This window comes from Microtus oregoni, unplaced genomic scaffold (genome assembly GCF_018167655.1).
Source record: "Microtus oregoni isolate MIOR12 unplaced genomic scaffold, Mior012 000003F_ref0000135, whole genome shotgun sequence".
Taxonomy (NCBI): domain Eukaryota; kingdom Metazoa; phylum Chordata; class Mammalia; order Rodentia; family Cricetidae; genus Microtus; species Microtus oregoni.
Window position 1 is genome coordinate 19,625,607 of NW_024543062.1, and position 12,011 is coordinate 19,637,617.

At 54.3% G+C, this 12,011-nt stretch overlaps 1 protein-coding gene across 2 annotated transcripts; it reads left to right on the top strand.

Annotated features, from left to right (window-relative positions):
- Positions 1 to 2,812: 2,812 nt before the first annotated feature.
- Positions 2,813 to 11,596, top strand: Cdk2ap1 (cyclin dependent kinase 2 associated protein 1). 2 transcript variants are annotated; one of them, XM_041645868.1, is made up of 4 exons: positions 3,123 to 3,318; positions 7,256 to 7,347; positions 8,658 to 8,784; positions 10,862 to 11,596. In XM_041645868.1, the coding sequence occupies exons 1-4, from the start codon at positions 3,264 to 3,266 to the stop codon at positions 10,927 to 10,929; spliced, it is 342 nt and encodes a 113-aa protein (XP_041501802.1). In that variant the 5' UTR covers positions 3,123 to 3,263; the 3' UTR covers positions 10,930 to 11,596. The 2 variants fall into 2 exon arrangements, 1 of the variants encoding a protein (XP_041501802.1); XR_005973741.1 differs by lacking the exon at positions 10,862 to 11,596 and having other exon boundaries at positions 2,813 to 3,318.
- The last annotated feature ends 415 nt before the right edge of the window (positions 11,597 to 12,011 follow it).

Below are 12,011 nucleotides of genomic sequence, written 5' to 3' on the forward strand. Positions count from 1 at the left end.
GAAACACACCCTGGCTCTGTCACCTAAGCCAGTGAAAGAAATGCTTTAGACCTGAACCCAGAACCAAAGAATCCTAACCCTGACCCTGAAAACCAGTGCCAAAAAAAACCACTTTAGCCCTAGAATCAAAACCATTGAAAGAAATGCCCTGGCCCCAAAACTAGAGTCAAAAAGCTAAAAAAAAAAAAAAAAAAGCCAGTGAAGGAAACACACTTTGGCCCTGAAACCAGAGCAAAATCTGCCCCTGATTTGTCAACTAAGCAGAAAATCAAGCAATTCCTGAGTAGATCTAGTCAATCTGATCAACGGACTGAAATCTGACCAATTCCCACTCTGAAGATCTTCTCCCTGGAAAAACTCCGCTCCTAAGAAGCCCTGTATAAGACCCGGACCTGTTCGCCTGGATTCTTCCCTCCCTATAAAGTTCTTGAATGAGGTTTGAGTGAAGACCTTTGTCCTAGCAAGGAGGGAGCAGAGCAGGGCTGTGATACTTTCACTGGGGGAGCCTCCCTAGTACATGGAGCTGTGACAATGTTGCAGGAGAAGCTCTTTCCTGCCAGAGCAGAGAGCTGTTACACTGGGGAAGCCTTTCCTTAGAGCAGGGCTGTAAGCTGTGACCTTCCCTATTCCCTGTCCCCGGACAGCCAGAAAACTCTTCCACCCATGCTGTAGTACCCAGTATTCCTTGGCTCCTGACTGCCAAGATCCCTTTCCATCTGAGCCACAAAGCGTACATCTCAGGATCTAAGGATGTGGCTCAGAAAAGCTTGTCTAACATGCCTGGTGCCTTGCGTTCCATCCCCAGGATCATGTGGTGGTACACATTTGTGATTCCAACACTCAGGAAGATCCCAAAGTTCAGGGTCATTTTCAGCCATTCACCTGAGCTGGAGGACATCCCGGAGTACATTACACTCTGTTTCAAAAATTAAAAATAAACAAACAGGGGCTAGAGAGATGACTCAGAGGTTCAGAGCAACCTCTTAATTCTCTAGTTCAATTCTTGGCACCCACAGGGCAGCTCAAAACTGTAGCTCCAGTTACAGGGAATTCAACACCCTCAGACAGACATGTAAGCAAGGCACCAATGTATATAAAATAAATAAGTAAAATTAAAAAAATAAATAAACAGAAGAAAACCAGCAAAGTGTGAGGTTGGGGTGGTGTAGTTCAATGTAGGAGCACCTGTGAAGCTCTGGGTTTAATCCCAACACTGCCAAAGAAAACATACTTAAAAAAAAAAAACTTCTTTTTGTGTATTTGAATGAAAGAACATGAGACTATGACTCTGAGTGGAGTGACTGAGGCAGGGGGATTGCTTCAAGTTCCAGGCAAACATGAGGGAAAAAAAAGTCAGGCAAATGATATTTGGTACTTTGATACATGCTGGCTGTTTCAACTACTTGGGAATTTGAAATAGGAAGACTACCAGAGCCTAGAAGTTTCAGGCTATCCAGGGCAACATAACAAACAAATAAAAACAACCAAACCAGGCTAGGCATTATGTCGCAGGCCTTTAATTCCAGCTCTCTGGAGGTAGGGGCAGGTGGAACTTTGTGAGCTCCAGGCCAGCGTAGTTTACATAACAAGCTAGCCATGGATGCATTGTCAGATCCTGTTAAAAAATAAGTGAAGGATCTTACTGATGAATTTCTATGTATTCATTCATTATTAATTGGAATTGTCCTGTTCTGGATCCTGTTGTGTTTAAATACATTATTAGAATTAATTTTATGCCACGTTCTGCTTTCAAAAATTGACTACAAAACATTCAAAATTATATATTTGGCTCGCCTTATATTTTTATCAGCCATTGTAGAGAACGGGTAGCATTCATTTCTTTATACGATAAAATGTCACCAAGAAGCGTCTGCCAAAGCAATCCTAAGGATGATGGCAGGGGTGCTGGCGGAGAGGGGGTAGGAGAAGAGGCGGTCTCTTCCCCTGCACCTTTAGTCCCCAAAGGAGGGAGGGAACGTAAGACCCTGGTGGTGGTTCCTTTTTTTCTCTAGCGGAGAAGCTGACGCCGTCGTCACCAGGTTCACAGATCATGTCTAAATATGACTAATTAAAAAAATAAGAAACAAAAATCCCCAAGCAACCTGCAAACCATGGCGATTAAAAACAACAAAAACGGGTGGGCGTTTTATGTAATTTGATGAGCATTACTATTCAGGCAGAACTCCAAAATATAGTACCTTCGGAAGGTTATTCATCAGATCCCAAATACGTTTGCTGATGACGTTTCAGTCAGTTCCTAGGATGGGTGGGGGCGTGTATGGGGCGGGGAAGAGGAGGTCCAAAAAATGGAGTGTAAACTCCGGGGAGTCGAAACTTTGCCAAGTTCATTCTTGCATCCTTAGCATCTAGAACCGCGTCTGGCACACAGTAGGTGCTCCCTCGAAATATTCCAAAGAGTTCGTGCGCCAAATGCTGTGGATGCGAGGGCGAATTTGCTGAGGCGGAGGCGTCTCCATCCAGCTTTTGTCAGTCTCAAAGGAATCTTGGGTTCCCAAGGGTTAAAAAAAAAAAAAGCCCACTTACTTAATTCAGGCAGAGACGTGACATTTTTTTTTTCTCGAAATAAATGTCAAGAATGGGTTATTCTAATTCTGGGACAGAGCCAGACGAGGGCATCTGGAATGATCTACGTGCATTTAAAAAAAAAAAAAACCACAACCAAAAAAAAAAAATCACCGAAAAACAAAAAACCCCAATCGCCACCATTTTCTCCAGGTAATTTTCCATCCCTCCCCCACAGTCAAGAGACACAGGAAAAAAAGTACTTCTTCCATCCTGCCTGGCTGTTTAAGAAAGAGGAAGGAGCGGGCCAATGAGCGGCGCGCGGGAGGCCGGGGCGCGGCGGGGGCGCCGCAGGGACCGCAGCCCCCCAAACTTTGGCAAGTTGCGGGCGGCGGCGCAGCGCGGGGCGCGGCCGCGGGAGGAGCCGCCCCTCGACGCCCGCCGCCCCCTCCCGGTCCGGGCCGGGCCCAGCACCGGCTGGGCTCAAAGTTTGCGGCCGCCCCTGCGCCGCGCGCCCGATGGATGGGTGATCTACTGCGGCGGCGGCAGGGTGAGGGACGGCCATATTTGCCGGCGCGGCCCGAGCCGGCGACAACAAAAAGTGCGCGGGCGCCCGCTGGGCGCTCGGACGGGCGCGGGGACGCGAGGCCGCTCGGCCCGGGCCTCGGCCTCGGCGTCGGCCTCGCCGCCGCGCTCGCGGCCTGGCCCGGCTCTGCCCGGCGCGCCCGCCGCCCGCGGGGATGTCGTACAAGCCGAACTTGACCGCGCACATGCCCGCCGCCTCCCTCAACGCCGGTGAGTGAGCGCGGGCCGCGCGCGCCCTAAGTGCCGCCAAGTTGGGGGCTCGTGCTGCCCACCGCGGCCCGGGGCTCCCCGACTCGCGCGGTGCCCTAGGCGGCGAGCTCGCCGAGGGTGTGTATGTGTGGAGGGGGGGTGATGTCCCGGGCCGGGGCGGCTCGGACGCCGCCGTCTCAGCCGCCCCGCCGCCATGATTCCGCCGCCCGCGCCGCCAAAGTTCGCGGTGCGCCCGGCGCTCGGCGGGGCTGCGGCCCGGGCCCGGGTGCGAGTGGCGGAGCGGCCGGGGATGGCGGGGAAGCGAGGGCGCGGGCGGCCGGGCGAAGAAGGCTTTTTCCTCAGCTCTTTTTTTTTCCCCCCTCTCCCTGACGATTTTTGGGCGGCTCGGCGAGGGCCCCTGCCGGCGGGAGGCGGGAGCGGCCGGGCTGCGCGGGGAGCGAGGCGCGGGGCGCCGAGGGTCGGTGGAGCGGGACAGGCCAGGGCCGGGCCGCGTGCGGGGCGGCGGGAGAAGGCCGGACGGCCGCGGGCCGGGAGGGAGCCTGGCCGGGGTCGTGGGCGGCGGGTGGCCCGGGGGCGGGAGCGGCTCCCGCTCCCCAGGCCCTCGGGAGTCCCTGGGAAGAAGTTGAAGTGCCGGGGCCTCGTGGGCCCTGCGTGCGGCGTGCTGGGTCCCGCGGGTCTCCATCCCGGAGTCCCCACGTGGGTCCCGGAGGACCGCGCCGCAAAAGCCCGGGGGACCCAGTGTCCCTTCCCCGCCGGGGCTGGGCGCCGCCGGGAAACTCCTGTGCGAAGTTCCTAGGCAGCTTTCCGTAGTGCCCAGGGGCTAGCCCCGGGGACATTTGTAGACGCCTAGCTTTGTGTCCTCTCAGTACCCCCTAGACATTTGGCTGTGAGCAGACCACTCCCCAAAACAGACACGAGGTCGGGAGGGGGATCAGGAGAGCTAAGGCCCCCTGGGACAGTTGGGGTCTGAGTTGGTTATGATCGCTGTGTACCAAACGTACCACCCATGTTGGCACTTTCAACCTGGGGGGTCTTGTGTTGAAATGTTGAGCCCAGAATTCCAAAAATCCCCTAAGGGACCTCGAAAAGCCTTGGCCATGTGGTTTAAACTTCTTAGACACTGCTCTTTGGGGTTTGGAAAAGGTTGAGATTTAGGGTGCCAGCTTGGGAGAGTTGAAACGCTCCCACGTGGGTGCAGAGCCCCCCAAAGCACGCAGCCACTGTTTCCCCTCAAATGGTTTCATTCCCCCCGCACCCCCTACCCCGAGTGACCGGCTTTGTTGGCAGGTAGGATTTTTGTCTCCAGTCTCTTTGGCCAGTGTCTAGGATGGAAGGGCAGTGGGTTGCATTGCCAGGCTGTGGGAAGCCAGAGACAGCCTGATCTGGGAGAGCTGCCCCGGGGTCTTCAGCTGGGACCTTTTGGGGTTGTGGGTCCCAGCGGCAGGCAGCCCCCGGGACTTTGAAGCCCTGTTCTGGGCTTGCTGGCACCTGTAGTCAGCTCAAGTTCCTTTTCTAATAGGGCATGGCAGGAGGCGTACCGGGGTCTCCAGGTGGCCGGCATTTTGGTGGGGGCCCGCCCGCCTGCCGGTATTACTTCGCAGAAAGCCCTGCTCTCCCCTGCCATCTGCATCCAAGATGGACTCTCACAGTGGCTCCTCCGCCTCCCCTGTCATCATCCCTCACGCCCTCCAGCCCTGCCTCCTGCTCACTGAGTTGCCAAGCTGCGGCCTGGCCGGCGGTGGCAGTGGCGGAGTTAGACAAAGCCCCCGCCTCCCCCGCCCGAGAGCGTTCCCCCCCACCCCACCCCCGGCGCCCCAAGTGGCGGGAAGGCCGCCAGCTCCCCAGGCCCAGGCCGCTCTTTGTCTGGTGTGGGGGCGGGGAGCTGCGCCTGGCCCCAGGAGCTTCCTGGCCTCTGCCAAGCCCTCCCGGCTCTCTGCACACTGCGCTCATTGTCTGAGATGCTCCACACGGCTGTGCTGACGTGGAGCCGCCTCCCTGGCCTCCCTCAGCCCAGGTGCATGTCTTCGGGAAGGAGAGGGCTTGAGTGGCGTGGAGGACCCTTCTGCCACGACTCCAGGGGTGGGGGCTGATTGGATGTGAGGCAGGTTTGACTCAGGCTCATCTCCGCTCCTGGGGGGGGGGGGGATGGAAAACCAAGCTCTGAGGTATTGCTTGAGGCCCTCCACACGTAGACTGGTGTTTCTTAGTCCTCCTCTGCCTGCCCCTCAGCCCCCTAATCCCACCCCACGTCATCAGATTGTAGGATAGATAAATCTGCTGTTGGAATATGGCTTCAAACAGACGAGAAACTGAGGCCCGCAAGGGCCTTGACAGAGGTCCCACAGCCAGGAGTGGCACTGCTGGGACAGACCCCCAACTCTGTCCAGGAGAGATGATGGGACAGGGAGGTGACAACGGTGAAAAGCATGGGGAAGCAGAAGAGGTGCGCCGGCCGGCATTCTACTCCGACTGTGGTGCCAGGGTCCTCTAAAGGCCTCGAGTCCTCTCTCACCCACGCCACCCTTCAGCATTGACCCCTCTAGCCTGTCTAAGCCCAGAAAGGGCTTGACGACATGTAGTGGGCAGGATTGGAACTCACCTCCTGGAAAGGAACCATCTCTAAAGGCTGGGGAAATGGAATTGGCCGTGGTGGTGAGGAGGCTAGGGTCGCTCCAGTTGGGTGGCATGCCCCTAGTATGCTTTGCTCAGGAACCACGTCCATACGTGGTGCCTAAACCTGGGTGTACACTCTGCCTAGGAAAAGCTTCCTGTGCTGTTGCCTGCTTGGAGGCAGATGCTGGGGTTGCCAGCTTACTGCGCAGCCACTTCCCATACAGTGTGGCTCACCCTGCAGCCAGGCCCTGGGATTCACTGCTCCTCCCAGCGCCTGCCCAGCAAACCCAGCTCCTGAACTTCCTTCCTCCTGTCCCTCCCCTCGCCCACACCAAGTGAGCAGCTGGTGACTTGGCCAGCCTGGCACCAGCTGTCCATCCCTGGGGCCAAGTCTGCAGAGCCTGCTGTGTGTGAGAGACAATTTGGCTCTGGGGGCGGTGGTCGGGCAGCTGCCGAGCAGGACTAGGTAAATTCTCCATGGTTACTGCTGTTTGTAATTCGAAGGACACCCTTTACCCGCCTAATGGCCACTTGGTTGCCATTATGGGTGTGCATGCTCCAGCCAGGGGCCTCCTCATTCCGCATCCAGGGGATGGCAATCTGCGCTGGGCTCCGGGCCCTGCTTTGTTCTAGCTGGTGCACCTGGGTAGGGTTCTCAAGGGCTGGATTCCAGACGTGGGGTCTTAGGCCCCTCTTTTTGGAGTGCAGAGTGCATGATGTGTGCGTTTTGCATAGATAGTCAGGAGTTCTTTTCTTTCTTTGGAGAGGGAATGAGAAGCCCAGAGGGGCTGAGGGGCTTGTGTGAGGCACAAAGGCTGCTCTCCAGACCCTGCTTCGTGTTCATGCAGGGCACCTGTCTCCCTCTGGGGTTCTGTGCCTTGAGGCCTTTGTGTTTGTCCAGCACAGGTGGTGCATAGGAACACAGAGGTGGCTGCGTACAAGAAAGTCTGTCCCAGGTTAGGCCAACCTTGCTAGTTGCCAGTCATGGGCTGTAGCTCTGGTTCTGAGTGGGGACTGGGCTGGGGTCAGCAAGGATTAGGCTGAACACAGCTGCCAGCTTCAGTCTTGGTAGTAGTGTCTGGGGTCACGTGCATGGGCAGGGGAGGGCTGTCTTTTGAGGTACGAGGTATGCAGGGGGTGGCTGCCCTTGTATACTTCTTCCGTGCATCTAGACCGGTGTCTGGGCTCTGACCATTAGAGGTTGAACTGAGGTCTCTGTCCTGTAAATCAAAAGTTCACAAGTAGGGACCTAGATGGGGGGGGACTGTTGCAGTACCCAGTGCCCTTTGCTATAGCTCTGACTTCTCCCTCCTCTTTACTGCAGGAAGTGTCCACTCGCCTTCTACTAGTATGGCAACATCCCAGTATCGCCAGCTGCTGAGTGACTATGGGCCACCATCACTAGGCTACACCCAGGTATGGCAGTGCGGGTGATGGGAGGGCTCTGGGGGCAGCCGGGACACTCCACTGCTGGTAGGAGGCATTGAGGGGACAGAAGTGGATCAAAGCAGTCCCCATGTTCTCCTGCGTGTCCTTAGCCATTGCTGGGATTTGGCTCCCATTCTTCATTTGATGGATTAGAATGCAGGGCAACTGGGACTGTCCAGGGACCTGAGGGATGCGGGGACACAGGAAGGGGTCAAGGATCACCCCGCTGCTCCAGCCACCAGGTGCTCGTTTCCTGGGCAGGTAAGGTTCAGCTGGTGTTGGACCTCTATGCTGTGACAGAGGAGACTGGGACAGCATATTGGGAGCTGGAGATGAGTATGGTCCCAAGTCATTTTCTAGACCATGACCCTCTTGAAGACCCAGATCTCTTATCAGTTCATTGGGATGACCTCAGGGTCATGATCAGGGGGTAACTGGCTGCTCTGCATAGAAGTTTTTTACAACCCTGGTTGCCAACAGGAAAATTCTTTCTGTGGACTAAATCCCAGCCAGTGTTCTGGGGTTGCCATGGAGGTCTCTCCTTGGCACAACCTCTAGCCATGCCCCGACAGCCTATCCTATCCCAGGAGGAGAAGGAGGCTAGGGCCCGGGAACGGGACAGGCTGAAGAAGCGGAGGCGGCGGGAGGATGGGCTGAGGCGCAGCTTGGAGCGGCAGCGCAATGCCTTGGCCATGCGGCGCCGACGTTGGGAGAAGCGGGAGGCCAGGAGGCGGATGTGCCAGGAGGCTGAGCTCCTGGCCTGCAGGCTGGGTGGCGAGGCTTGGGAATGGAGGCCACAGAGGCGAGAGGAACAGGCCAAGGCCCCGGACAGAGACCTGGCTGCCATGGTCCAGCTGCGACAGGAGGAGAGGACTGAGCCAAGGCCCTCGCTGATCTGGGTGCTTGCTTAAGCTGTAGCCTGGAGTTAGAGACTGTCTGTGGGGAGGATGTGGTGTGTCTGATAAGTTTTAGCCCCATCCTGGGTCCTTAGCGATGGCTGAGGTCCTCCAGTGGTGACCTCTGTCTTCCACTCATTGTGGATGCCTGACTCCTAGGAGACATCCCTCTCCTCATGGAGTCAGGTATTCCCTGTTACTTGTCACTTTGACGCCAGATCTTTCTTCCTGTGTGGATGGGGACAGCAGGTGAGGGTCTCTTGCCCTATATTAGAGTTGTACCATCTGACATACTCTGGCTGGGCAGTCCTGAGATCCCAAGGCTATAGCTCTCTTTCCCTCCACCCACGCGTGCCCACCAGGGTGGATCCGTCCATCCAAACCTTTGTTTTCTGATCCTAGGGAACTGGAAATAGCCAGGTGCCTCAAAGTAAATACGCAGAGCTGCTGGCCATCATTGAAGAGTTGGGGAAAGAGATCAGACCCACGTACGCAGGGAGCAAGAGCGCCATGGAGAGACTAAAACGAGGTGAGCGAGGGGTGTGGTTAAGGGTCTCAAGGTTGCCTGTCACTGTTGAAGACTTCTGAAGTCGAGCATGCTGGTGGGTACCTGTAGTCCCAGCTCCTTGGGAGGCTGAGGCAGGAGGATGGTTTGAGCCCAGGAGGTAGAGAGGTTTCCTAGAGGACATACTGGAGGTGGTCAGGGAAAGTCCCTTGACCTGTGGGTTAGTGATGCACACTTGTGCTGTTGCAGGTGTGGCAGTTGGGTCTGAGGAGCTCGTGGGGTTTCTGAGAAGGGGTCACCCCTCACTCCTATACCTTGTCAGAGAGGCTCTATGGCCTCTCCATCTGTGCTGGGGGGTGCAGCTGTGACTACAGAGGCTCTCCTCTGATCAGGATAGGGAGCAGCTTGAGAGTTCCTTTTGTGTTTGTTTTTGATTTTTTTTTTTTTTCACGATAGGGTTTCTCTGTGTAGTTCTGACTGTAATGGAACTTGCTTTGTAGACCAGGCTGGCCTTGAACTCACAGAGATCCACCTATATCTGCCTCCTGAGTGCTGGGATTAAAGGCATGAGCCACCATTGCTCATCTGATTTTTTTTTCTTGTTGTTTTGTTTTGTTTTTGTTTTTGGAGACAGGGTTTCTTTGAGTAACAGCTCTGGCTGTCCTGGAGCTCTCTTTGTAGACCAGGCTGGCTTCGAACTCACAGAGCTCTGCCCGGCTCTGCCTCCCAAGTGCTGGGATTAAAGGTGTGCGCCGCCACTGCCGGGCCCCATTTTTTTTTCTTTTTTAATTGTGGCAAAATATATGTAACATATAATTTAACATCTTAACAACTGAAGTTCTTTCATATTATTGTATAGCCATCACACTGTGTGTATCCAGAACCTTTTATCTTACAAATTTGAAACTGTGCTCATTAATTCAAACGGTCCCCACTGCCCTTGAGATTCTTCAGTGACTGAAAAGGGAGAGTGATGTCACAGAAAGCAAGGGAATCAGGTGTGAGGTGTGAAGGATGCTGAGCAGTGTGCTACCTCATGACAGAGCTGCTGAGGGGACAGGCGCTCTATTTAGAAGTTATCAGAGGACCAGGGCTGTAGGTTCATTCATGACCAGGAGGCACTTGGTTGATGAAAACATTACAGAATGAACCTGGGAGAGAATGGAGAGGGCCTGGACCTGGAGGTCCCTGGTCTGTGCCAAAAGGCTGTACTGAAGTCGGACTTGCCAATCATAGCTAGGCCAGGTAAGGATCGGCCAGTGGATTGAATTGTATATGGATGTGCCAAGTGGCTATTGCAGGGTACATCCTGAGGGAGCTGCTGGCCCTACAAGAATGAGGAAGACTTCATGTCACCCTAGCCAGCTGCTGAACTCATACAAGCACGTCACACCAGTGTGAAAAGATTTGAGGTTATCTTGATTCTGCCTTGAGAGTACTAGGATTGCAGTGTGAGCATAGCATTGTGGCATAGCATTGTGATTTTTTAAAAAGGAGAGAACTGGATGTTACTGGCCTTGAACTCCTGGGTTCAAATGACCTCTCATCACAGCCTCCTTAGCAGCCTGGCCTGTGCAGGTGTTTGGATAGAGACCCTCCATTCCCCTCAAGAATGGGCTTCATGGGCTGGAGCGATGGCTCAGCGGTTAAGAGCACTTACTGCTCTTCCAAAGGTCCTGAGTTCAATTCCCAGCAACCACATGGTGGCTCACAACCATCTGTAATGAGGTCTGGTGCCCTCTTCTGGCCTGCAGGTATACACACAGACAGAATATTGTATACATAATCAAGTAAATAAATGTTTTTAAAAAAAAAAGAAAGAAAGAAAAAAAGAATGGGCTTCATGCTGGGCGATGGTGGCGCACGCCTTTAATCCCAGCACTCGGGAGGCAGAGACAGGTGGATCTCTGTGAGTTCGAGACCAGCCTGGTCTACAGAGCTAGTTCCAGCAGGACAGGCTCCAAAGCCACAGAGAAACCCTGTCTCAAAAAAACCAAAAAAAAAAAAAAAAAAAAGAATGGTCTTCATGACTGGGGTTTAACCGACAGGTTTTCTTCCTGCTCTGTGAATGGGTTGATGCCCGTCTCTGCTTCTCTTGCAGGCATCATTCATGCCCGAAGCCTGGTTCGGGAGTGCTTGGCCGAAACGGAACGTAATGCCAGGTCCTAGCCCCTGGCCAGTTTGAAGGCCCATCTCGCCACCCCGTGGAGATGAGAGGCTTTGTTCAAAATGGCAGTGGTTTTCCTGCCATGGTAATTAAGCTCTGAACCCACATCCAGAAGACTGGGAAGACATTTTGCAGTTACTGACGGTGTGCATTCTAAGTAGTTAGAAACCATCCAGCTCTTTTTTTCTTCCCAAGCATTGATTTGAAAGATGTTTGTGAAGCCACTTCACAGCAAGCTATTGTTTGCCTCTAAATACCAGTGTCCCTTTAAAATCTCCCTTTGGAAACACTTGCCATTCGCCTCACCCCAGGTGACTTCCTTTCCATGAGCTCACCTGCCTCTGCGGACTTGAGTGCAGAGCACAGCACATCTGCTTAGGAAGCTGGCCTGCCTGTGGACAGTGTAGACCCTGCTTCACAGAGCTGCTCTGCTTAAGCCTTTGCATGACCGAGTGCTTTGAAGTCAATCTTAAACATGCACAAGTTATAAATACAGAAGAAAGAGCAATCTACCCAATCTGCCACGCGCCCTGCAAATGTCCATCCTGAGACTGTGGATCTCAGTTCCGTGTTTACTGTGAGACGGTCACAATATCTGGAAGAAAACGACTGCAACTGTTGCATCTTTGTATTTATTACTTGATGTAATAAAGCTTATTTTCATTAACAGTTTGTATTAAGATGTGGGATCCTTGGGTCTTTGGTGCTTGTTTCTCTTTGGGGGAGGACAGTCTTGCTAATTATAGAGACACTGGCCTTGAGCTCACAATCCTTGCCTTGGTTTCCCCAGGGTTGGGGTCACTATTGATGCTCCTGACGGAGGGCTTGGAGATACCTGCTAAGGCATTTCGTATCTGACTTAGACATGCCACTAGCCCAGCAGGCTGTGAACTGTGTGCCTGAGTCTCAGGGATATCAGGCCCACATGTGGCCCTGTGGGAGGCAGGCGTCAGCGATGAGCATGGGCACTGCTCCACCGTCCAGCAGGTGGGTGCTTCAGGGATCTCCTGGGCAGCGTGCTCACTCCTGCAGTCCCAGAACCGGGGAGACAGAGGCAGGAGGATCACATACTTTGTGCCAGCCA

What these genes read in the sequence shown, in the direction of transcription:
- Cdk2ap1 (XM_041645868.1), top strand. Translation starts at nt 3,264, where the DNA reads ATGTCGTACAAGCCGAACTTGACCGCGCACATGCCCGCCGCCTCCCTC. An exon ending in CGCCGCCTCCCTCAACGCCG is followed by an intron (nt 3,319 to 7,255) that starts GTGAGTGAGCGC and finishes TCTTTACTGCAG; the next exon opens with GAAGTGTCCACTCGCCTTCT. An exon ending in CATCACTAGGCTACACCCAG is followed by an intron (nt 7,348 to 8,657) that starts GTATGGCAGTGC and finishes TTCTGATCCTAG; the next exon opens with GGAACTGGAAATAGCCAGGT.